Here is a 27,145-nt window from a genome sequence, read left to right on the forward strand (position 1 = left end):
GCCCCAGGCCCGCCCCCCAGCTCCCAAGGCCCCCTTCCCTCCCTCCCTCCCAGTTCCAAGGCCCCCTGCTCTCCCTCACAACTGTAAGAGCCCCCCTGCCCTCCCTCCCAGCTCCAAGGCTCCAGTCCTCCCCCCTTCCCAGCTGCAAGGCCCCCCGCCCTCCCTCCCAGTTCCAAGGCCCCAGGCCCTCCCCAGCTCCCAAGGCCCCCTTCCCTCCCTCCCAGTTCCAAGGCCCCCTGCTCTCCCTCACAACTGTAAGGGCCCCCCCTGCCCTCCCTCCCTCCCAGCTCCAAGGCTCCAGTCCTCCCCCCTTCCCAGCTGCAAGGCCCCCGCACCTCCCTCCCTCCCAGTTCCAAGACCCCAGGCCCCCCAGCTCCCAAGACCCCCTTCCCTCCTTCCCAGTTCCAGGCCCCCACCCCGTGCCTTCTTCCCAGCCAGCTGGAAGGCCCCCTTCAGTCCAGCCCTCCCAGCTCCAAGGCCCCCCCTCCTTCTGAGACCTCCCATGTCCCCCCCCCCCCCCCCAAGGTAGCCGCTACCGCCCCCCCACCCCGGAGTCGCCACCACCCCCCCCTTCACCCGGCCCGGGCCCTCTCTTCGTTATTCAACTTACAGCAGCGCCAAAACAGCAGCAAGCAGCAGCTCCCGTTGGCCTTCCTTCACTGCCTGTGCCTCGCCCTCGTGTGACGTCACGTCGGCGAGGGCGGGGCACAGGCAGGGAAGGAAGGCCGACGGGAGCTGAAGCTGAGCTGCTTGCTGCTGTTTCGGCGCTGCTGTAAGTTGAATAACGAAGAGAGGGCCCGGGCCGGGTGAAGGGGGGGGTGGTGGCGACTCCGGGGGGGGGGGGGGAGGGGCGGTAGCGGCTACCTTGGGGGGGGAGCGGTAGCGACGTCAGCGGTTCCCTCCCTCCTCTTCCGCGCAGTTTCCCTCTCTGTCCCGCCCCCCTCCCCCCGTCATCACGTCTTGACGCGGGGGCGGGACAGAGAGGGAAGTCTCTACTGCGCATTTGCAGGTGAGTCGGTCACTTGCCATTTATAGGTTTGATTACATACATCTCCGGGGATGGGTACAAAATTAAACTGGCAGTTTAGTTTCCTTAAACCATTGAGAACTGCTTGGAAATGGTGGAGGAGTAGGCAGGCTCGAAGCCCGTTTGCATCACCTTTTTTGAGATTTGTGGGCCTGGTAGACTTTCCAGCGGGTATGGGACCCTCAATATTCAGGATATGGGCAGGGAAAGGGTGTGTGACTTTGGGGAACTTAGTTTCGCCAGGGGGGGGACAGCTTTATGTCCTTTTCACAAGTGAAAGATAGATGGCAGATTCCCAATAATCATATGATACATTACATGCAAGCTCGACACTACTGGCAGCAGATGAGGGGGAAATATGGGACTCATGGACCTATGGTAATCTGGATGAGTTGATATTGCACTTACCACCAGAGGGCAACAGACTATCTAACTGGTATAAAATGGCGAAACTGGTCATCCCAGAGGGAGGAGTGGAGGGCGCTCTCTCCCGATGGAATGCGGAATTGGGTACAAATTATTCACAGCCTCAGTTTAATATAATGTTTGTGACGTTATTTGAAATGGTAAAATCTGCGGAATGGCAAGAAACCCAGTTTAAATTGCTACATAGCAGTGCCGTAGCGAGGGCAGCTGACACTCGGGGCGGGTCACCGCTGCGCACCCCCCCACCGGGTGCAGCACGGCACCCCCTCTGGAGCGCGCACATCCCCCCCCCCCCCGGAGCGCATACTTACAGCGGAGAGCGGCGAGTGACGGCCGGGAGGGCCGATCCGCTCCGACTGCACGTTGCTGGGAGCTGCATCGGCTCCTTTCTACACACCTTTTTGGAGTGCCCCAAGTTGACTCTATGGAATGAGATCTTTAAAATGCTCAATAGAGTGCTTCAAATAACGGTGGAGTGGTCCTATCACTCATTGTTGCTGGGGGATCAGGCAGACCTAATCGAACAAGGGTTCTCCCAGTCACAGAGGAGATTTTTATACATGACAACGCTGGCTGCTAAAAAGACTATTTTGCAGCTTTGGACAAGTGTGGATCCAGTACCGTATACCTGTTGGTTGGTAAAGGTAAAAGAATTAGCACAATATGAGAATTCACTGTATAGGCAGTCCCCAAATATAGAAAACAGGCACTATGCATTGATATGGCAGAGGTTCGAGGAGTTAGTAAAGTCATAAGGTTCACTTAAAAGATAAATCAAAATGCAGGCAGGGATTGGGGGGAGGGGGTACGGGGTTAGGCCAGGGGTGTATACATGTTGGACGTCAGGGGAGGGTGTGAATTTATTTTTTCTTTTTGAGTGGAGAGGTTTGTTGGGGATAATAGGGGGGGAAGGAGGGGCAATATAAGCAGGGGTAAACAGGAAAAATGTCAATGCGATCATGCTATGCTGGAGGATCAATGGTTCAATGATGGGTCGATTGAAATGGGAATATGATGTAATGGTGGATTGTATAATATCTAGCACTGTGCAAGCATGTATTGTATTGATGTTAATAAAGATAAATAAAACAAAAAACAAAAACAAATAGAAGGAAATATTTTTTCTTTCAACTCACTTTGTTGGAAAATGTAGTAACAGCGGTACTTGTGATCTGGATTGGTCACTGCTGGAAACAGGATACTAGGGCTAGATGGACCAAGATCCTGTAACTACTACTAAATGTATACTTTCTTATACAATTCTTATATATTTCTTAGATACTTCTTAATATGTTTGTTTGCTGAAACACTATTATGTTTTATCATTATCATACTACCCAAAATCCTGCAGTTATCACTACATGCATACTTTTTCATGTACTTCTGTTACTCATGATGTATTGTAAGCCACATTGAGCCTGCAAAGAGGTGGGAAAACGTGGGATACAAATGCAACAAATAAATAAAAAATTGGTCTGACCCAGTATAGCTATTTCTATTTTCTTATGTTCTAAAACTGTTCTGAAGTTCAAAACAGTCCGCTTTGAAGTAAGCCTTTAAAGTAGTTCTGTTTCTGCCATTTAGCCACATTAATACAAACAACACTGATTCCTTTCAGTGATAATTGTCTGGCAGTCTAGTCCTGCAAAAGCAAGCAAAAGTCTTTATGTCCAGGAGCAGTTGCAAAAGAAAAAGCCACCATCGTGATATTAAAAAACAAACAGAAAATGTTGCTCCTTCATTGCTATTCTGAATATAGAAAATGTGGGGGGGCATTGCCCATTAGCTAAAAATAAGCCTGAGCTCCCATTGAAAGAGAGCTTACTATGACCATTGTCCCTGGAGAAATTAACCCATATCAGCTACTGTGAGGTACTGCTTGGAAATTCTTCATGCAGCAATAATCCAGGAAGCCTATCAGGCTTATTTTCGAAAGAGAAAGACGCCCATATTTCAACCCAAATCAGGAGATGGGCGCCTTTCTCCCGTGGGGGCCCAAATCGAAAGCCGATTTTGGGCGCTTCCAACTGCAGTCTGTCGAGGGAACGAACAAAGTTGACGGGGACATGTCAGAGGCGTGGTGAAGGCGGGAATGGGGCGTGTTTATCGGCTGAGGAGAGATAGGTGCACTCGGCTGATAATGGAAAAAAGAAGGGCGGCAGAAGCGAGAATTTGGGCCGCTTTTTTTTGGACCCTTTTTTTTCATGAACAAGTCCCCAAAAAGTGCCCCAACTGCCTAGATGACCACCGGAGGGAATCGGGGATGACCTCCCTTTACTCTCCCAGTGGTCACCAACCCCCTCCCACCCCCCCCTCCCCAAAAAATGTAAAAACATTTTGTGCCAGCCTCAAATGTCATACCCAGCTCCATCACAGCAGTATGCAGGTCCCTGGAGCAGTTTTTAGTGGGTGCAGTGCACTTCAGGCAGGTGGACCCAGGCCCCCCCTACCTGTTACACTTGTGCTGGTAAATGGGAGCCCTTCAAAACCCACCCGAAACCCACTGTACCCACATGTAGGTGCCCCCCTTCATCCGTTAGGGCTATGGTATACGGTGTACAGTTGTGGGGAGTGGGTTTTGGGGGGGGGGGGTTGGGGGGCTCAGCACACAAGGGGTAAGGGAGCTATGTACCTGGGAGCAATTTCTGAAGTCCACTGATGTCCCCTAGGGTGCCCGGTTGGTGTCCTGGCATGTGAGGGGGACCAGTGCACTACGAATGCTGGCTCCTCCCACGACCAAAGGGCTTGGATTTGGCCATTTTTGAGATGGGCGCCCTCGGTTTCCATTATGTCCGAAAACTGGAGACGACCATCTCTAAGGTCGCCAATCTCAACATTTAGGTCGACCTAAATGTTGAGATTTGAGCATCCCCGACCATATTATCGAAACGAAAGACTTTTGCAGGACTGGACTGCCAGATAATTATCGCTGAAATGAATCAGTGTTTGTATTAATGTGGCTAAATGGCAGAAACAGAACTACTTTAAAGGCTTACTTCATAAGTGTTTCGATAATATGAGTTTCCCCGCCCCTTCGCTGGGACATCCTTAGAGATGGGCGTCCCCGTTCGAAAATGCCTCTCATAGTCAGCCAAGTTTCGAAATATCTTCTTAAATCATACTCCAGGATCGACTCACGCAAACCAACTAATCAGAGATTATTCCTTCTGGAGCAGTTTTCCAATTCTTCCATCTTGTCCTCCAAGCACCGTAGCTGTTCTTGACTTGAGGCCATTCCTGCTTCACTGTCTGCAGCATTTGTCTACTGTCCCTCTCTCTGTTGTACTATCTGGAGCACCATAGATAATATAGTGAAACGCTGCTCCATAGAATCCAATTTATCTAAAACTGCAGCTGTTTCCTCACTGTATGGTCCATTGCTGCTCGAACCTCAGTCGTAATTTTGGCTGCCCATTCAGAACTCAGAGTGGGTGATGGAGGCATGCTTTTCTCCGCTATCTTGTTGTCCTTGGCTCTGCTTTTCTCTTTCATCATCGATTTCGAAATCATCGGGCAAGGGAACTCCTGGAACAATACCCAGAAGAGATACCAACTACCAAGATGTACCTTGATGTTTGGAAGGTAAGCTTTGCTGCGTAGTTTTGGAGCCGATTATAGTGTAAGAAACGAGAGCAAAGAAATTTCTTTCTGCTCCATGGCAACACCAGAAGCTTCCTTTTATTTGGATTTAGATCACACCTTTCTCAGTAATAGCTCAAGGCCACTTACAATCAGGTACAGTAGGTATTTTCCTGTCCCTGGAAGGCTTACAATTTAAGTTTTGCACCTGAAGCTGTGGAGGGTTAAATGACTTGTTCAAGATCTCAAAGAACGGCAGTGGAATTTAAACCCTGGCTTCCCTAGTTCTCAGCCTGCTGCTTTAATCGTTAGGTACATGTAACACATGTTCCAAACATGTTTGGTAACTCAAGGCTAGCAGAGCTGAAGACTGGTAACCATTTTGCAACCTACCAAAAATATCCTATATAATAATTCTCACCTCCAACGTTCTAATCTTGCTGCCTGTGTCCGTGGCTCTTTCGGAGTTGCTGAGCTAGGCTTCGTAGTCAGGCTGACGTCACCGTTGCAATTATGCTGTGAACTTCAGAACCCGCGAAAAAAGAAAAAAAACATTCCATGCCTCACAGCTGATCCATGTCCAGCAACCCTCCTCTCCCCCTGCCCCCCCTGCAGCCACCCATGTCCAACGACCCTGCTCTCTCACCTGCCTCCCCTCCAGCCACCCAGGTTGTGTAGCAGATTCTTTGGGGCAGGCAGGAAAGATCCCCGGTCCTGCCTGCCCGCTGCTGGCATTGACCCTCCCCCGCTGCTGGATTGCTGTTCAAAATGGACGCCGACACCTACAAGGTTAGCCTCCAAAACTACAGAAAAAGTCTCGCCCCATGGTCAAATTGGAACGAATTGTCCACCACTGAAGAGAATTCCAAAAGTCGGTGGACAGTTCGATTACATCCTCTAGATCCCCTGCAGCTTGAAACCACTGGGAAGCTAGAGCCTATTGAGCTGATCTCATATGTAGACATGCCATGAACCTTGGAGGCCATGGGCCCCAGAAGTCTGAACATCTGCTGAGCCGTGACCTGCTGAGACACTCGAACCATGGACACCAGGGACAGAAGGTTGTCCGCCCTTGCCTCGGGGAGATAAGCTCAAGCTGTCTGAGTGTTCAGCAGAGCTCCAATGAATTTCAATTTTTGGACTGGGGTGAGATGGGACTTGGGATAATTTATGACGAACCCCAGTAGCTCCAGCACCTGAATAGTCATTCGCATGGACTCCAGAGCTCCTTCCTTTGAGGCTGTGATAAAGTCACATCCAGGATAGTTGGGTTAAGGCAGTGTCAGTGTGAAATACAAGTCCCAGAAAGCATTGCAGGCAAGGAGCGAGGGGGTGAGATGAGGAACCCGGACTGGACTCCTAGCTGCAATGGGGGAAGACATGGGTGTAAGCTGGCAGGATGTGTAGATTGGCTGCCACTAGGGGGAAAGAGAGCTAGGAAACCCTGTGTGCAAGGGCTCATCATTAGTCTAATGCTTAACTCAGCTGGTATGGGTGTGGTGGAAGCTAATGGAAGGAGAATGATTGGTTGTGAGAGCAGAAAGCAGGGACTGATTAGGCAGGCGGGAAGGAGTCCCAGAGGAGAGAGAGAAGCAGTTGCAGGCTGAAAACCCTTGGGTAAGAGAGGTCCCTAAAGTAATGAAGCAGGCTGAAATCCCTTGGGTGTGAGGAAGTCCCAAAAGTATTTGCAGGCTGAAAATCCTTGGGTAAGGGAGGTCCCTAAAGTTTTAAATTTACCAGTGAAGCTGATGCAGGGTGAAATCCCTTAGGTATGAGGAGTCCCTAAAGTATTGAACTCTCCTGAAGGTAAAGAGAGTAGAAGGTAGAAACTGCTGCTTTGTGATTTAACTGTGATGATGAATTAAATGAACTGCTTTTATTTGGAATTGAACTACTGCTTATGGTGCACTGGATAAAGAGCCCAGACTGGAGCTGACTCTGAGCCTGTATTGAATCCTGATATGTGCTGATAGCCTACTGCTTAAAGGGGACTATTTGCCACACACTTTCAGGTGGCTTATATGTGCTTAAGATTGAAGGTGAATGCTGCTGTTGGAACTGTGTATCAAGTCTACTAGAAACCTGCATGGAATAAAGTCTTTAAGATTGAAGTTGCGGGTGGACATTTAATTCTTGACTGTACCAGGAGCCTGTGGCTGGAGGAGATTGTTCTATCCTTGGCTGCACATAGAGGTACCTGGTTACAAGGTGCTCTTCACCAGCCAATCGTCGAGATAAGGAAACACATGCACTCCCAGTCTGTGTAGTGACCCTGAGACTACAGCTAGGCATTTTGTAAACACTCTGGATGCAGATGCCAGGCCAAAAGGTAGTACACGGTACTGAAAGTGCTGTGTTCCCAGCCGAAATCGAAGATACTTCCCGTGAGCTGGAAGTATCGAGATGTGTGTGTAAGCATCCTTTAAGTCCAGCGAGCATAGCCAATCGTTTTCCTGAATCATGGGAAGAAGGGTGCCTAGGGAAACCATCCTGAACTTTTCTTGAATAAGAAATTTGTTCAGGGCCCTTAGGTCTAGGATTGGACGCATCCCCCCTGTTTTCTTTTGCACAAGAAGTACCTGGAATAGAATCCCAGCCCTTCTTCCCCTGGTGGAATGGGTTCGACTGCTTGGGCCTGTAGAAGGGCGGAAAGTTCCTCTGCAAGTACCTGCTTGTGCTGGGAGCTGTAGGACTGAGCTCCCGGTGGGCAATTTGGAGGCTTTGAAGAACCCACCAGTCGGAGGTTATAAGAGGCCACCTTTGGTGAAAAAACATCAACCTCCCCCAACCGGCAAGTCGTCCGGTACGGACACGTTTACTGAGGCTATGCTGAACTGGAACCAGTCAAAAGCCCTTCCCTTGCTTTTGCTGGGGAGCAGCAGTGGCCTTAGGCGCACTCTGTTGATGAGAACGAGCGCGCTGGGACTGAGCCTGGGCAGGTTGCCAAGAAGCAGGAGTGTACCTACGTCTAGCATAGGAATAGGGAGCACTCCACTTCCCTCCAGAAAACCTTCTAGATGAGGAGGTAGTAGCAGAAGACGCCCGGCAGGAGAGAGAATCCTTAGCATCATTGTGCTTCTTGATCTGGTCAACTAGATCCTCTATTTTCTCACCAAAAAGGTTATCCCCCCCCGGCAAGGAACATCCGCCATCCGCTGCTGGGACTGAATGATCCAGGTCAGAGACACGCAGCCATGAGAGTCTGCGTATCACTATACCTTGGGCAGCGATCCTGGATGCTACATCAAAAGTGTCGAACGTACCCCTGGTCAAGTATTTTCGATAGGCCTTCTGCTGACTGACCACCTGGCGAAAAGGCTCGGCCTGCTCCGGAGGGAGTGCATCAACTAAGCTGGACAGTTGCCTCACCGAGTTCCGCAAGTGGACGCTTGTGAGGAGCTGGTATGTCTGGATCTTGGCAGCAAGCATAGCGGCCTGATACGTCTTCCTCCGAAAAGAGTCCAAGGTTTTAGATTCTCTGCCTGGGGGCGCCAAGGCATAGTCTCTAGAGCTCTTGGTTCTTTTGAGGGCGGAGTCCACCACCATGGAATTGTGAGGTAGCTGAGACCTCATCAAACCAGGTTCACCGTGGATCCAATATTGGGATTCAGCTTTTTTCAGGATCACGGGATTAGACAGAGGGAATGACCAGTTTCGCATAAGGACTTCCTTCAGTACATTATTCAAAGGAGCAGCCTCTCTAGGCGGAGGATAATCCAGGACCTCGAGCATCTCAGCCCTGGGTTCATCCTCAACCTCCATAGGGAAGGGAATAGCTGCAGCCATTTCCCGGACAAAGGAGATAAAGGATAGACTCTCCCAGTGGAGAAAGTCTCCTTTCTGGTGGAGGGGAAAGTTCAGAGGGAATCCTATAGGAATCGTCAGAAGAAAAGTACCTGGGATCTTCCTCTTCCTTCCACGAACGCTTATCTTGAGTATAGGACAAGCCATCCCTCAGAGCAGTCCGAAACTGAGCCTGTCTCGACGCCGAGGAGCAACGTCCTCGATGGCGGTGCCGAGAAGTTGACGCCCGCCTGGACTGCAGTGAAGCTTCCTTCACCGAAGTCGAAGGGGAGTCGACCTGGGTGGCAGGCGGCACCGAGTTTGGGGAGCTCACCACAGGCGAAGGGCCAGATGCCGCTGCAGCAGATGATACGGAAGGTGCAAGCACCCCCGACACCGAAGTAGACTGGCGCAGCAATCCTTCCAGAAGCTCTGGAAGCATGGCCCTTATGCGCTCGTCGAGAGCTGGCATCAGACAAGGGTGCAGGGTCGGTAAAGGAGCCAGTGGCATAATCTGTCAAGGCTCGGGAGCAGGTACCGGGTTGCCAGAAGACCGACGCATCGGCACCTCCTGAATAGAGGGAGAGCGATCCTCTCGGCGCCGACATTTCTCGGGTGATGATTCTCTCGACGCCCCAGAGCTCCTGGCACAGTGTGTCGAAGGAGAACGATGATGGTGCTTCTTCGCCTTCGCTTGATGCCCGTCATCAAGACTCCTCGGTATCAATGACGAAGACGCGGAATCCTCACGCCTCTTCGGGGCTGGGTCCGACGAAGGTCAGTCTCGGGGGGCCTGCATAACAGGCGGCCTCGAGGCAGGTGGAGACCCACTCGATGCCTCACTCCACCCAGCGCAAATTGGTCTTTCAGCAGCCATTACCTCTGCTCCCGACGTCGATGCTTGCTTCGATGTTGATGTCGACGCCGCCACCGCCCTTGGTACTGATGTCGATGTTGAAGGACTGGACCGAGCCCCAAAAAGCTTTTCTCGTTGGGCTTCTTGAGACGCTTGGGTCCGTTTCTTCATATGAAGACACAGACTGCAAGCGGCTAGGCTATGGTCGGGCCCAAGGCACTGGATACACCAGGCGTGGGTATTGGTACCTGAGATGGTCCGGTTGCACCGAGTACAACGTTTGAAGCTGCTGGGTGTCTTCGATGACATGGAAGGAAAAACGGCTTCGGCGAAATCGAAAGACGCGATTGTGCCTGATAAAAGAAAAAAGGGGATCCAAGATGGCTGCGCTCTGTTAAGACGCTGTGCCTCGCGCTCCTTCGAAATCAAAAATGCCTAAACGTAGAGGAAGAGTAACGGTTAGAGCCTCCTCGCTACCTTCCTCCTTACCTGGTCCTATGGATCGTTTTCTGCGACCACAGGGAGTTGGTCAAAACGGCGGAATGCCTCCAGTAGGGAATGCCGGCGAAAGGGAGAATTCGGCTTCCCCTGGTTTTGACATCACTTTGAGCCCCGCCGCACGCACCCCTCCTCCCCAACCGATTGGCGCCAGTTCCTTCCTTTCAGAACCGACAGGGTCGCCCCAAGTGGGAATCATGGGCCCAGAAGAGCGTCGGCTGGAGCTCCTTGTTACAGCAGCGGAAGGAATGGAGGGCAATCTGCCCATGGAATCGCCACGGAATGAGGGTAGAGAAGCTGAGGGAGTAAGCGAGATTCGTGGGCAATATTCTGAAAGGTATAAACTTCCAGCAGCATTAGTAGTCAAACCAAAAGAAGTGACACTGGATGCATTATGGGACTTAGTGTCAACCCTGGGACAAACTTTTATAAAACAGATTAATGAAGTTACACCGAGAGTAAAATCCTTGGAAAATGACTTACAAAAAAAAGGAAGAAGCTAAGGCTTTGAATGATAAAATTGAAAATATGGATCAAAGAATTGTGAAGTTTGAAACAATGCAACCAACTATGATAAAAGATCTGACAAGTCTCAGGCAGAGAATGGAGATGTTTGATAATTATACCAAAAATCATAACCTGAGATTTGTTAACTTTCCTAGAGTGTTAAATGTTGCTCCTCTTGAGATGTTGAAACGTTATTTACGTGACGTTTTGAATATACCTGATCAGAATCTGCCACCATTTTCACAAGCATATTATATACCAGGGAAGGACTCAAACCCAATGACTGAAAACCCAATAGATGTTTCTCTTTTGCTTGAGACTTCTGATACTGAGTTGGCAACTGCAGCTACTTTAGTGGTGACGGTTGCATTATTGCCAGACAAAAATTGGATTTTCCGTTTGTTTTTCCGAAATAAAGATAAACCTTTTTTAGGTTTTAAGATATTGCTTTTCCCTGATGTCTCTAAGGAGACAAGGCAACGGAGGAAACAATTTTTGATCCTTAAGCCTGAAGTTCTGCACCTGGGGGGTACCTTCTTTTTAAGATACCCCTGCAAGTGCATAATAAGACTTGGGGAAAAGAAATATGTATTTACAGAACCTGCCCATGTGTCGGCGCTTATAGCCTCAGCGAAAATGGAAAAGTGCCAAGGATAAATAAGATATTAACTCCCTTAACAGAGTAGTGTTATCCTGAATGGTTTTTGCTTTTATTTACTATTCTCCATGTTTTTCCGAATTCTTGGATCTCACTTTATGGACTTGAGTGTTAATTTTTCCTAAAATGTATGTATTCTAATTTTTTGCTTATTATTATTATAAGTGATTTCCTAAGTAACAAACACTTTACTACACAAGATGTTTCTTGTATAAATTACTAAATGAATAATTAATAAAAAAAAAAAAGAAAAGAAAAAAGGGCACAAAAATAAGGGAATAACCCGACAGCGCGGCCTAAAAATCGGCTGCGACGAAAAATAAAGGAAACTTGAAAGGGGACAAAACTAAAAGTACACTATGGGAACTTTTTTTTTTTTTTTTTTAATGACAATAATAATAAAATAAAGAAAAAAATGAGGAGAAAAAAAGTGAAAACTTGAAGACTCTTTCCTGGGCCTGAGAGGAGCGCAGAAAAAAACAACCTCATCTCAATGCAGAGAAAAGAAAACTGAGGGAAGGCGCTCACGCGATGGCCGGGAAATCAGTCCACACATGCGCGGTGTGTGATGCACGCGCGCCAGAAGACTCTACCAAAAAGTTTTTAATATTTTGCTTGCAAAATGCTGATTCCTGGGCCGACGCGGACGTCAACCCACATGTGAGAACAAGCAGCCTGCTTGTCCTCGGAGAACACAAGTAACTTCCTTTGAAAACTGACCCCATAGTTTTTAATATTCCTTAAGGCCCAGTCGTACTACTGCCTTAACCTCTCATCCCAATACAACACGTATAAACCCACTAACATAAACACCCCAAATTACACCCTCCCTATCTCAGACAGACTGAAAATACTCGGTGTTACAGTCAACCGTAACCTCAAGCTAGAGAGCCAAGTGAAATCCACAACTAAGAAAATGTTCCATTCAATGTGGAAACTCAAATGCCTGAAACCATTCTTCCCGAATGAAATATTTCGCAACCTTGTACAATCAATGGTACTAAGCCATGTAGACTACTGCAACGGAATCTTTGCGGGATGCAAAGAGCAAATCATAAAGAAACTTCAAACTGCTCAAAACATGGCAGCCAGGCTTATATTTGGAAAAACACGATTCGAAAGTGCCAAACCCCTCCGAGAAAAACTGCACTGGCTCCCAATCAAAGAACGTATCGCGTTCAAAATCTGCACCCTGATTCATAAAATTATCTACGGCGAAGTCCCGGGATATATGACAGACCTCACAGACCTGCCAACCAGAAACACAACAGGTTCAACACGAACATACCTAAACCTCCACTAACCAAGCTGCAAAGGATTCAAATACAAATCAACCTTTCCTATATAGGCACACAACTCTGGAACGCATTACCTAACGCAGTGAAAACAACGTTTGACCACCTAAACTTCCGGAAATCACTAAAAACTTACCTGTTTAAAAAGGCGTATCCTACCGACCCAACTTAAATGCCCGAACCCTGCAACACAATGGATCCAAAGCTTGTACTGGACATAATTTAACTCTTCTTCCATACGATTCCCTACTGTGTATGTAACACATGATCTTTATTCTTCTACAACATCACTCTGTATTTGTTCATACCAGTTTTGGCGATTGCCTTACGGTACTATGTAAGCCACATTGAGCCTGCAAATAGGGGGGGAAATGTGGGATACAAATGTAACAAATAAATAAATAAATAAATGCCCACTTTTTGCCAGACAGTAAAACACAAGAAAACATGAATGTGAAAGTATGCATTTCATTCTCCCTTCTCATTGTCCACTCCTCAACTGGCCTACCTTCACATCCAAAGAAAAGCAGCAGGTCCAGGGCAAACTCAGCATGATCTGTGTCAGTGTCATGCATTAAGGTGTAGTTTCCATGTCCCCACTGTCTCAGTTCACCCTTGCAGACAGGAACACTCAATTCTGTGAGAGAAGAGCCAACAAATAGCTATCAAAAAACAGCAAAAAAATTGGGCCATAAACTTCAAGTGAAATAATTCATTTAAAATTAGTTTGTTTCTAGATTTTAAGTGAGTATACTATATGACTAGGTGGAGGGCTGTGGAGGGGGGTGTAGTTATGTTGGTCAGTGAGGTATCATGTTGCCCAAGATCCTTCTGTAACACTAACTTCTGTTTCCACTATTCATGTTTATTGCAAGCCACATTGAGCCTGCAAATAGGTGGGAAAATATGGGATACAAATGCAATAAATAAATACCTCAGGAGGGTCATAAGAGTTAGGACACTGCGAGGTAATGATATTGTTTTAGGGGGGGAGAGAGTTGTTTCGGTTTGTATAGGGGGGAATGAGAAATGTTATAATATTTGAAATTAAGTGTGGGTAGGGCGATGGTAGATCTTATATCTCGTTACTTACTGGTCTGTTTGACTCTGTGCTGGTAATACATTGAGAATGCTGATTGTTATGATGACTTTACCATCAATAAAAATGTTGAAAATTAAAATTAGTTTGTTTTACAACAATGAGAAAACAAAGGAGTATGGAATCTTTTCTTTCAAATGGTGTAGAATATTTTAATAAAAGAAAGATTACTAAAGTAACTTTGTCAGCATCAGTGACCACAGTGGCTGTATAGATCTACAGACCTGAGACACAAGTTCACAACTAACATCCTGCTGCTATCACTGACTATGTGAGCGAGCTTTTCTTGGTCACTGTTTCCCCATACCTCAGTTCTGTAGGAGCGTGATTATTTTACATTATATCCCCAGGCCTCCTGTAGCTAACTCTGTCTGACTCTGAACAAGTAATTTTTGGATCTATAAGGTAAAATTATGTATAATCATACCTGATAATTTTCTTTCCATTAATCATAGCTGATCAATCCATAGACTGGTGGGTTGTGTCCATCTACCAGCAGGTGGAGATAGAGAGCAAACTTTTGCCTCCCTATATGTGGTCATGTGCTGCCGGAAACTCCTCAGTATGTCGATATCAAAGCTCCATCCGCAGGACTCAGCACTTAGAGAATTACACCCACGAAGGGACACTCTGCCCAGCTCACCACCGCCGAAACGGGGGAGGGGAATTAACCCAGCTCATCCCCACACAAGTGGGGGAGGGGAATCCGTCCAGCTCATCCCCGCGGAGCGGGGGAGGGACACCACACCCGCCGATGCGGGGGGATCTGACTTATCCTGCAACCGCAACCGCGGGAGGAGCTGACTGACCCTAACACCGCCGAAGCGGGAAGGGTACAAAGCTGCCCTACAGCCGCACGAAGCGGGAGGGAGTGCCGGCAGAATTTTAAGTCTCAATCCAGCCCCGTAAAACGGAGGGGAGAGGAATGCAGCAGCTCACTGTAACACAAACTCGTCTTAACTCTTGAAGAATCCAAGTGAAAAAACTTGAACACGAAGTCTTTCTGAAGTAACTGAAGACTAAACTTGAACCTGAAATGCAACCAGAATAAAAACAGTACAGATATCTGGGAGGGGCTATGGATTGATCAGCTATGATTAATGGAAAGAAAATTATCAGGTATGATTATACATAATTTTACCTTCCATATCATCAAGCTGATCAATCCATAGACTGGTGGGATGTACCGAAGCAGTACTCACCCAGGGCGGGACATTGAAATCCCTGACCTCAACACTGAAGCTCCAAACCGGGCCTCCGCCCGTGCAGCCACAGTCAAACGGTAATGCTTGGAGAATGTATGAGCCGAAGCCCAAGTTGCCGCCTTGCATATCTCTTCCAAGGAGACGGATCCGGCCTCTGCCATCGAGGCCGCCTGAGCTCTTGTGGAGTGAGCCTTCAGCTGGATAGGCGGCACCTTCCCCGCGGCCACATAAGCCGCTGCAATGGCTTCCTTGACCCATCTCGCCACTGTAGGCTTAGCAGCCTGCAGACCCTTACGAGGACCTGCACACAGGACAAACAGATAATCTGACTTCCGGAAATCATTGGTCACTTCCAAGTATCTGATGATGACTCGTCTCACATCCAGATATTTAAGAGCAGAGTACTCCTCTGGGTAGTCCTCCCTACGAAAGGAAGGGAGACAGAGCTGCTGATTCACATGGAATCGAGAAACAATCTTGGGCAGGAAGGAAGGCACTGTGCGAATAGTCACTCCTGCCTCAGTGAACTGCAGAAAAGGCTCTCGACAAGAGAGCGCCTGGAGCTCGGAAACTCTTCTGGCTGAAGTGATAGCCACCAAAAAGACTGCTTTCAACGTCAGGTCTTTCAGAGATGCCCTCGACAAGGGTTCAAAAGGCGGCTTCTGCAATGCTCTTAGCACCAGGTTGAGATTCCACGCAGACACCACTGAGTGCAGAGGAGGGCGCAGGTGATTAACTCCCTTGAGAAAGCGCACCACATCTGGCTGCGAAGCCAGGGAAACACCCTTCAGGCGGCCCCTGAAGCAAGCCAGAGCCGCTACCTGGACTTTAAGGGAACTGAGCGACAGGCCTTTCTCTAGACCTTCTTGCAGGAACGCCAACACTGAAGAAATTGGAGCAGTGAAGGGAGAAAGTGAGCCTGCTTCACACCACGCTGCAAAGATACGCCAAACCCTGGCGTAAGCAGTAGAAGTAGAGCGCTTCCTCGCTCTCAGCATAGTGGCGATGACCTTGTCTGAGAAGCCCTTCTTCCTCAGACGCTGCCGCTCAATAGCCAGGCCGTAAGACCAAAGGGGGAGGGATCCTCCATCACCACGGGACCCTGATGCAACAGGCCCTGCTCCACTGGCAGTCGCAGAGGATCGTCGACTGAGAGCCTGATCAAGTCCGCATACCAGGGACGTCTGGGCCAATCCGGACCCACCAGGATTACCCTGCCGGGATGCTTTGCCACCCGGTCTAGCACCCTGCCCAACATGGGCCAGGGCGGGAACACATAGAGAAGCTCTTGTGTTGGCCACTGTTGGAGAAGAGCATCTACTCCCAGGGATCGAGGGTCCCGTCCTCTGCTGAAGAAGCGCGGCACTTGGCCGATGACGCCATCAGATCTAGGCTCGGCTGGCCCCAGCGCTTCGTGATGTCCAAGAACACCTGAGCAGATAGCTGCCACTCTCCGGGCTCCAAGGTATGGCGACTGAGAAAGTCCGCCTTGACATTCATGACTCCAGCAATGTGGGCCGCTGAAAGCTGCTCCAGGTTCGCTTCCGCCCACTGGCATAGATTCATAGCCTCCTTGGCTAGAGGGGCGCTCTTGGTACCTCCCTGGCGGTTGACATAGGCCACAGCCGTGGCATTGTCCGACAGAACCCGTACCGGTTTCAACGCCAGTACCGGGATGAACTCCAAAAGCGCCAACCGAATGGCTCTGAGTTCCAGGAGGTTGATAGACCACTTTGCCTCTGCAGGAGACCAGAGTCCCTGCGCTGTCCTTCCCAAGCAGTGGGCTCCCCAGCCCGACAAGGAAGCGTCCGTCGTGACGACAATCCACTCTGGGGTCACCAGAGGCATTCCTGCAGACAACTTGTCCATCTGCGTCCACCAGCTCAGCGCCTTGTGCACTGCTGGGCCCAAGGGAAGGCGCACAGCATAATCCTCCGACACCGGAGTCCAGCGCTGCAGCAGAGAGTGTTGAAGTGGTCTCATATGAGCCCTGGCCCAGGGCACTACTTCCATCGTGGCCGTCATAGAGCCCAACAGCTGCACATAGTCCCAAGCCCGAAGAGGAGAGGCTACTAGGAACTGGTTCACCTGAGCCTGAAGCTTGACAATCCGATTGTCTGGCAGGAACACTCTGCCCACTTGGGTGTCGAATCGAACTCCCAGATACTCCAGGGACTGAGTGGGGCGCAGCTGGCTTTTCTCCCAGTTGATGATCCATCCCAGGGAGCTCAAAAGAGCAACCACCCGGTTCACAGCTTTGCCGCACTCTGCATAAGAGGGGGCTCGGATCAACCAGTCGTCCAGATAAGGATGGACTTGTACTCCTTCCTTCCTCAGGAAGGCCGCGATGACCCCCATTACTTTGGAGAAGGTCCGCGGAGCAGTAGCCAACCCGAACGGGAGGGCTCTGAACTGGAAGTGTCGGCCCAGTACTGCAAAACGCAGGAAGCGTTGATGAGGAGGCCAGATGGGAATATGCAAGTACGCTTCCTTGATGTCCAAGGATGCCAGGTACTCCCCTGCCTTCACTGCCGCTATAACAGAGCGGAGAGTCTCCATGCGAAAGTGCCGAACTTTCAAGGCCCGATTGACCCCCTTGAGGTCGAGGATAGGCCGGACAGAACCTCCTTTCTTTGGTACCACAAAGTAAATGGAGTAACGTCCCTTGCCAAGCTGATTTTCTGGCACCGGAACGACCGCCCCCAGGCGGATGAGATTGTCCAAGGTCTGCTGCACTGCCACAGCTTTGACCGGAGACTTGCAGGGAGAGAGTACAAACCCGTCTCTTAAGGGTCGGCAGAACTCTAGCTTGTAGCCGTCTCTGATGACTTCCAGCACCCAAGCGTCTGAAGTTATTGTGGTCCACTCGCCCAGAAACGAGGACAGCCGTCCTCCAATCTGCACTGGGGCGTGGACCAAGACCCCGTCATTGGATACGAGACCCTGGGGGAGGACCGGAGGAAGCACCTCCGGGACGGCGGTCTCTGCGAAAGGAACGCTGCTTGGGGGAGAAGGTCCTCTTAAAGGAAGAGGAGGCAGAAGAGCCCGACCTGCCCGGGCGGTACCGATGGGCTTCCTGAAACCGTCCTCTGGAGGTACCGGGGCGAGCACTAGCTCGAGCCCTGACCTCTGGTAACTTCTTGCCCTTAGACGTGCCGAGATCGGTCACGATTTTGTCCAGCTCGACCCCAAAGAGCAGCTTGCCTTTAAAAGGCAATCTAGCCAGGCGGGATTTAGAGGCGTGGTCAGCAGACCAATGCTTCAGCCAAAGCCACCGCCGCGCAGAGATTGTCTGAGCCATGCCTTTGGCTGAGGCTCTCAAGACATCATACAGCAAGTCTGCCAAATAGGCCAAGCCCGATTCCAGGGCCGGCCAATCATCCCTCAAGGAAGAATCCGAGGGGGAAGCCCGCCGCACCATAGTCAGGCACGCCCTGGCCACATAGGAACCGCAAACTGAGGCCTGCAAATTTAAAGCAGTAGCCTCGTAGGACGACCTTAAGGCCGCCTCCAATCTTCTGTCTTGGGCGTCCTTTAGGGCCGTGCCACCTTCCACCGGCAACGCCGTTTTCTTAGTCACCGCAGTGATTAAAGAATCCACGGTAGGCCACAGATAGGCCTCACGTTCACTCACAGCCAAAGGATAGAGGCGGGACATAGCCCTAGCCACTTTAAGGCTCGCTTCTGGGACATCCCATTGAGCCGAAATTAAGGTGTGCATAGCATCATGCACGTGGAAGGTTCTAGGCGGGCGCTTCGTCCCCAGCATAATGGCAGAGCCAACAGGGGCTGAGGGAGAGACGTCCTCCGGAGAGGAAATCTTCAAAGTGTCCATGGCCTGTAGCAACAGGTTGGGCAAATCCTCTGGGCTAAAAAGCCGCGCTGCAGAGGGGTCATCCGCTCCAACCGAGCGGGGATCCGTCTCCTCCAAGGAATCCGCAAAGGACCGTTGGGAGACCTCAGACACGCTGCCCTCATCTACATCGGAGGAGACAAATTCCTCCAAGGCCTGGGAATCAACCCGAGGGCGTTTGCCTCTGGGAACCTCAACCTCTTTACCAGACGAGGGAGCAGGGGCAGCGTTGTGCATGAGGAAGGCCTGATGCAGCAGCAAAACAAACTCGGGGGAGAAACCCCCCAGACTGTGCACTTCCGCAGCCTGGGCAACAGCCCTAGACGCACCCTCAACCGGCGCTCGCAAGAGCGGGGGAGAGACATGCTGTGCATCCAAGATGGCGTCCGGCGCGACACTCCGCGAAGGAGCCGCGCGGGAAGAACGGCTCTTAACTTTAGCCGCTTTTGTGCCGTCGCCCAAATTAAGGGCGTTCATGGCATTAATGTCTCCAACCTCAAGGGCGGCCCAAGAAGAAGCCGTCCGAGCCGCGTGGCCGGCCAAGATGGCGGAGGCGAGGAGCGGGGGATGGGCGTTTATGGCGGGAAAAACCGCCACGCCGGAGGAAGGACCGGGACATACATCGGTCACGAAACTGTCACCCAACAAGGGCGAATCAGGCTTGAAGACCCCCGCATCCCCTCTAGAAGCGCTCCAGCGATCCGGGGAGCGACCCTTTGCGCCCTCGCCCTCCGACGCCATATGCCACGAGGAGAAGAATCGGGGAACCCCCTGCCCGCTATAAAAAGGTAAAAATTACCTGCTGTCCGCTCCGAGCTGTAACGACCTGGTGTCCCAGTGAGTAGCTGCAATAGACGCTTAAATAAACGTCGAAATAAACGCCTTTAAGGACGTTCAAAATTTTTTTTTTTTTTTTTTTTAACGGAGCCAGCGGGAGGGGGGAGAAAAGGAGGGACCTGGCACCACCAGGTTTGCACTTGCTCAAAAGAGCCCTCAACCCCAGGCACTCAACAAAACCTAAAAATTAGGCTTGGAAGCCTAGCCAGAGCTGCTGCTGTGTGTGACCACCACCTGCTGAGATAGAGAACATACTGAGGAGTTTCCGGCAGCACATGACCACATATAGGGAGGCAAAAGTTTGCTCTCTATCTCCACCTGCTGGTAGATGGACACAACCCACCAGTCTATGGATTGATCAGCTTGATGATATGGAATCATATTTTTAAATGTAAGCATATATTTACCTGCATAGAAATTCTGTTTATTATTCATCCCCCTCCCTCCCCCAGTGTTTCACAGCATATATACTTTTGACTGTGGCGAAAGGGGGAAAGAATTAGGGGCAGGAGAAGAAAAAACAAGCATGATGATTTCTAGGGCGAACTCTGCATCTGCTCACATGCAGATACAAATGTACCACAGATTTTCAAAGGGAAACTCTGAGAGTTTTGCTTTGAAAATCTGCATAAAGGACTAGGGGTACAAATTATTTCTGGGCTTTCAAGCTTCTCACAGCATTTCAAAATGCCCTCCTATATTTTCTTGATTCTCCTTTTATCCAACTGATGAGGATGAAGCAAACGCTGATTCTTCCCTCCACTTTTTAAAATCTTGCATGAAAAATGTGCCAGAAAATGTGCTGTCTGTGTATTCTACAAAAGCTGACCGCATAGATATGTCTAGCATGTTATCATCCTAAAAGTAATAAATTAAAATTATCATTGCACTATTTTAAAAAGATTTCTATTTTATTTTTTCATTTGCATTTTTTAAAATTTACATTTCCCAATTATAACAAAAGAAACAAAGAAGAAAATTTATATCCAGTATATTCCCATAACCCTTCACAATGTAACCCATAATCGAATTGTAACAAATTGTATTTCCATCATTCACAATGTATTGTAAGCCACACTGAGCCCGCAAATAGGTGGGAAAATGTGGGATACAAATGCAATAAATAAATAAATAAATATAGCCCACATCATGAAGGAAGATGAGTAAATCTTCTAATATAATAAAACGCACCGTGAACGTTCTGAAGACAACGTTCTGTGAAGCCGGAAGCCTAAGTTCTCAGGACAACGTTCTGTGAAGCCGGAAGCTTGAAGCCGGAAGTCTGAAGCCTTGAAGCCATCTGACGTCACTCCCAGGCTGAGGCTGAAGGGTTCGGGGATTCGTGGTGTGAAGCCTTCAAGCCAGCCAGCCGTCTCTGCCCCGCCCTCGCGACAAAACAAACAAATCCGGAAGCGAAACGTCAGGGAAGGAGGCGGTGCTCCCGACGTCTAGCCTTCCCTTCGCTGTGTTCCGCCTTCAAAACAAGGCGGAACACAGCGAAGGGAAAGCTAGACGTCGGGAGCGCCGCCTCCTTCCCTGACGCTTCGCTGCACGAACCGCCACGGAGGTAAAGTTAAAAAGAATTAAAAAAAAAAAAAAAGGGATGCATGGATGCGAAGGGGTGGGGGGGCATGGATGCGAGGCATGGATGCGAAGGGGGGGGCATGGATGCGAAGGGGGGGGGGAGAAGAGGGCGGGCCAGGCTGGGACATGGGAAAGAGCGTAGCATGGATGCGAGGGGGGGGGGGTCATGGAAGGGCGAGAGGGGACTTGCTGGAAAAGGATGAATGGAGGCGGCAGGGGACAGAGGAGCATGGATGGGTATGGATTAGGAGGGCAGGGCACAGGGAGAGAGGGGAATTACTGGAAATGGATGAATGGAGGGGGCAGGGGACAGAGGAGCATGGATTACAGAGCAGGCCTCAGGCAGAGAGGGGAAATGCTGGATAAGGAAAAATGGAGGGGCCAGGTGACAGAGGAGCATGGATGGGCATGGATTGGAAGGGCAGGACTCAGGGAGAGGGGAATTGCTGCATAGGGATGAATGGAGGGGACAGATGGGCATGGATGGATATGGATTGCAGGGCAGGCCTCAGGCAGAGAGGGGAAATGCTGGATAGGGAAAAATGGAGGGGCCAGGTGACAGATGAGCATGGATGGGCATGGATTGGAAGGGCAGGACTCAGGGAGAGGGGAATTGCTGGATAGGGATGAATGGAGGGGACAGATGGGCATGGATGGATATGGATTGCAGGGCAGGCCTCAGGCAGAGAGGGGAAATGCTGGATAGGGAAAAATGGAGGGGCCAGGTGACAGAGGAGCATGGATGGGCATGGATTGGAAGGGCAGGACTCAGGGAGAGGGGAATTGCTGCATAGGGATGAATGGAGGGGACAGATGGGCATGGATGGATATGGATTGCAGGGCAGGCCTCAAGCAGAGAGGGGAAATGCTGGATAGGGATGAATGGAGGGGGCAGGTGACAGACAAACATGGATGGCCATGGATTGGGAGGGCAGGGCTCAGGGACAGAGAGGAATTGCTGGAAAAGGATGAATGGAGGGGGCAGGGGACAGATGGCCATGGATTGGGAGGGCACGGCTCACACTCTCTCTCTCATATACAATGTCTTTCTCACTCTCACACACTCTGTCTCACACTGTATCACATTCACTCTCTATGTGCCACACAGTCACTCACACACTCACTCAAACAGAGAATCTGTGTCTCACACACACTCTCTCTCGCCCACACACACACTCTCACTCACACTGTGTCTCACATACACACTTGCACACACTCTCATTCTCACACACACACTCTCTCACAAACACACTCACACCCAGACTCACGCTCTCTCTCACACAATCACACTTTCACTCCGACTCTCAAACAGTCACTCTCACATACACTCTCCGAGGAAAACCTTGCTAGCGCCCGTTTCATTTGTGTCAGAAACGGGCCTTTTTTACTAGTCTCTACATAAAATAAATTAGAAGAAAATATGTTTACACAAAAAGGGCTCAGTTTTGAAACTCCTATATAACCAGCCCGGCTACAAACTAAGTATCATGCGCTTGTAAAATTTTCTAAAGCTGCAAAGGAATTATAAAACATATACTGTGTTTTATGGTAAGTGACTAAGCACTTACAAGGAAATCGAAGGGAAAAAGTAGTTCCTAAAGCCACTAGTTGGCTCCTAAGAGCCAGGAAGGCTTTCCCTTGCATTTGAGTGCTTTATGAAACAACCTGAACAGTTTCATCATAAAACAGCATGAACTTTTTCTTGAAATATGCTGATTATTATTGATTTATCTGCTTCATTAAGAAGGGTAACCAGTAATGTGGACCTGGCTGAGATGGTGTCAGTGGAAACCTCCAGAAAGGCAGTCAAATTAACACTCTCTGAGAAACCTATTTCAGCTAGCCCACCTTCTGACACTTTCATTTTAGTAACATTTCAGAGTTCAGCAAAACAAAACATTATTTAAAATATTTCCTAACTACTACAGACAGACATGGCAAGTCACACACATTTGGAATGTGACACATGCATTTGTGCCTTCCTCACAAGCATTCTGGCTCCCAGCTGTGCACCATTTAAAAATTTGCCCCACAACAATTCTCTATTGCTGTACAGCATGGGCACCAGGACTTTTCCCACCTCCTTCCGGCTGCCTCCACCCAAGCCATGCTACTGCAGCTTCTCTAGATAAGTAGCAGCAGTGGCAAAAGAAGCTACACTCTCCATAGGTGTGACTGCTGGCTCTGTCCCAGAAGAGGAAGTGACATCCAAGGGGGCGAAACCGGCAGCCTCATCTATGGAGAGTCTGGCCCCACAGTGAGTGTAGCTTCTTTTGCTACCACTGCTGCTCATCTAGACAAGCAACTGCAGCAGCAGAAGGGGTGTCGGGGCAGGGAACAGAAAGTGGACAGACTGGATGGAAGAGGTGGGGAGAGGGGGGGGGGGGGGGTAAATGATGGATGGAAGCAGGAGACATTAATCCTAATCCAGGCCCCCCTCACCTGTCCTCCTCCTATCCATGCAAACGATTTCGTGATGTCTCCAATCTCGTTTCTATTTCCCTCCTCCCCCCCTCTTCCCTCCCCTTCTCATGTGCCTTGTGGAATGCCCACTCGGTCTGCAACAAACTGCCCTTCACCCACGATCTCTTCATCTCTCGTTCCCTTCAACTACTCGCCCTAACTGAGAAGTTCTGAGAGAAGAGGACATTTCTCTGGTAAGTGAACGCTACTTTGCTTTGTGCTTTGGGAACTTAAAGATTGGGGTTTAAAGGAGGAATTGTAGGTTAGTGTTAGGCAAAATTAAAAAACAAATTTCAACAGCTAACAGAAAACAGCTAATCTCCATAGTCTTTTCCACTTAGTTTTAAAAGCTTTGTACCACAGCATTAACAGATAGAATCTAACAGCCACTGCAGGATCTAATTTAGTATTCTCCCCCCACCCTCCCCAACACCCACCCACCCCTAGGACAACTCCTCATTTATAGTCAGTTATTGTAATTAGGGTAACAAGCAAGGAGTGCTCTTATAGAGTTTTAAATACATTTCATCACCATCTAAGAAGGAAATACTAAATAAATCATACAATATACTATATAAAGTAAAATACACTTTTATATTAGGCTGATATCCTTAATACTGTAGCAAGTTTTAAATTATTGAAAAACTCAAAAACACTAAGATGGAGTCAGCAGTCCAGCAGCGAGAGGGGTGCTATCCAGTCTTTTGCATTGAGTGTCACATGTATGATTATCTCCCAGTTGGTGAGATGTCATATGTTTGCGCCCGATGCAAAGAGCTCCTAGCTCTTAGAGAACGTGTCCGTTTTCTTGAGGCTAGAGTAGCAGACTTGGTGGAGCTGAGGGAGACAGAGAGGTACATAGAGGAGACCTACAGGGATGTTGTAGAGAAGTCCCACCTCCAGTCTAGTAGTCCTTGTGCTACCTTGGAGGAGGGAGGTCTCCTAGAAGGAGAGCATCACCCTGGTGAAGTAGGAAGTACTCCTGTAGCCAGGACCTGCCCACCAGGGGATGTACTATCCTCTCGCACCGAGGATATGTCTCCAAGTGCTGCCCGGGAGGGAAAGGTTAGGACAGCTGTTGTAGTTGGTGATTCGATCATTAGGCATATAGATAGCTGGGTGGCTGGTGGACGTGAGGATCGCCTGGTGACTTGCCTGCCTGGTGCGAAGGTGGCGGACCTCACGCGTCACCTAGATAGGATTTTATATAGTGCTGGGGAGGAGTCCGCTGTCTTGGTACATGTGGGTACCAATGACATAGGAAAATGTGGGAGAGAGATTCTGGAAGCCAAATTTAGGCTCTTAGGTAGAAAGCTCAAATCCAGATCCTCTAGGGTAGCATTTTCTGAAATGCAACCTGTTCCACGTGCAGGGCCCAAGAGACAGGCAGAGCTCCAGAGTCTCAATGCGTGGATGAGACGATGGTGCAGGGAGGAGGGTTTTAGATTTGTTAGGAACTGGGCAACATTCTGGGGAAGGGGGAGCCTATTCCGAAAGGATGGGCTCCACCTTAACCAGGGTGGGACCAGGCTGCTGGTGTCGGCATTTAAAAAGGAGATAGAGCAGCTTTTAAACTAGAAATGGGGGGAAGGCCGACAGTCGCTCAAAAGCGCATGGTTCGGGAAAAGGTATCTTGCAAAGATACCTCAAAAACAGGGAAGATAGGGTTTCTGGATAGTGAGGTTGCACAACAGACCGTGGTAGACCAGGTGCCCTTAAATACAACTAAAGATCAGACAAAAGATGTCAAATCAATAGTGTCAAGTACTAAGCATCATGCAAATAAGAACAACAAACATACTCTGAAATGTCTATATGCAAATGCTAGGAGTCTAAGAAATAAGATGGGAGAGTTGGAATATATTGCACTAAACGAAAAATTGGATATAATAGGCATTACTGAGACCTGGTGGAAGGAGGATAACCAGTGGGACACTGTCATACCGGGGTACAAAGTATATCGTAGTGATAGGGTGGACCGGACTGGTGGAGGGGTAGCATTGTATATTAACGAGAGCCTTGACTCAGATAGATTACAAATTCAGCAGGACACAAATCACACCTTTGAATCATTGTGGGTTAAATTCCATGTATAAAAGGGAAAAAACGGTGATAGGAGTGTACTACCGTCCGCCTCGCCAGGATGAGCAGGTAGACACAGAAATTATAAAAGAAATCAGAGACGCGAACAAAATGGGCAATGTGATAATAATGGGTGACTTCAATTATCCAAATATAGACTGGGTAAATGTAACATCGGGACACGCTACAGAGATACAATTCCTTGATGAAATCAAGGACAGCTTTATGGAGCAACTGGTGCAGGAGCCGACGAGAGAAAGAAAAATTCTAGACTTGGTCCTTAGTGGAGCGCATGATCTGGTGAGGGACGTTATGGTACTGGGGCCGCTTGATAACAGTGACCATAATATGATCAGTTTTGATATCGACCTTGAAGTAACTGTACACAGAAAGTCAAATACATTAGCGTTTAGCTTTAAAAAAGGAGACTATGATAAAATGAGAAGAACGGTAAAAAAAAAAACTTAGGGGGGCAACTGAGAGAGTAAAAACTGTACAACAGGCATGGACGCTGTTCAAAAATACCATCCTGGAGGCCCAGGCCATACATATTCCGCGAATTAGAAAAGAAAGACGGAACTCCAAAAGACAGCCGGCCTGGTTGAAAAGTGAGGTGAAGGAAGCTATTAGGGCTAAAAGAAACGCCTTCAGAAAATGGAAGAAGGAACCGTCTGAAAATAACAAGAAGCAGCATAAGGAATGTCAAAGCAAATGCAAGGCGCAGATAAAGAAGGCCAAGAGGGATTACGAAAAAAAGATAGCATTAGAGGCAAAAAAACATAGTAAAAATTTTTTTCGGTATATTAAAAGCAGGAAGCCGGCAAAAGAATCGGTTGGGCCGCTAGATGACCGAGGGGTAAAAGGGGCGATCAAGGAAGACAAAGACGTAGCGGAGAGACTGAATCAATTCTTTGCTTCGGTCTTCACCGAGGAAGATTTGGGTGGGGTACCGGTGTCGGAAATGGTATTTCAAGCGGACGAGTCGGAGAAACTTACTGACTTCACGGTAAACCTGGAGGACGTAATGGGGCAGTTCGGCAAACTAAAGAGTAGCAAATCTCCTGGACCGGATGGTATTCATCCTAGAGTACTGATAGAACTGAAAAATGAGCTTGCGGAGCTACTGCTAGTGATTTGCAACTTATCCTTAAAATCGAGCGTGGTACCGGAAGATTGGAGGGTGGCCAATGTAACGCCCATTTTAAAAAAAGGCTCCAGGGGAGATCCGGGAAATTATAGACCGGTGAGTCTGACGTCGGTGCAAGGGAAAATGGTAGAGGCTATTATTAAAAACAAAATTACAGAGCACATCCGAGGACATGGATTACTGAGACCGAGTCAGCACGGCTTTTGTGTGGGGAAATCTTGCCTGACCAATTTACTTCAATTCTTT

At 49.0% G+C, this 27,145-nt stretch overlaps 1 protein-coding gene across 1 annotated transcript in view; it reads right to left on the reverse strand.

Moving 5' to 3' along the window:
• The window catches only part of OGFOD1 (2-oxoglutarate and iron dependent oxygenase domain containing 1), a 683,818-nt gene that overhangs the window by 45,095 nt on the left and 611,578 nt on the right, over positions 1 to 27,145 (reverse strand). The window contains 1 exon segment of the mRNA XM_030203703.1: positions 13,138 to 13,266. Coding sequence (XP_030059563.1) covers positions 13,138 to 13,266 — 129 coding nt within the window.

Source organism: Microcaecilia unicolor, chromosome 5 (genome assembly GCF_901765095.1).
Source record: "Microcaecilia unicolor chromosome 5, aMicUni1.1, whole genome shotgun sequence".
Taxonomy (NCBI): domain Eukaryota; kingdom Metazoa; phylum Chordata; class Amphibia; order Gymnophiona; family Siphonopidae; genus Microcaecilia; species Microcaecilia unicolor.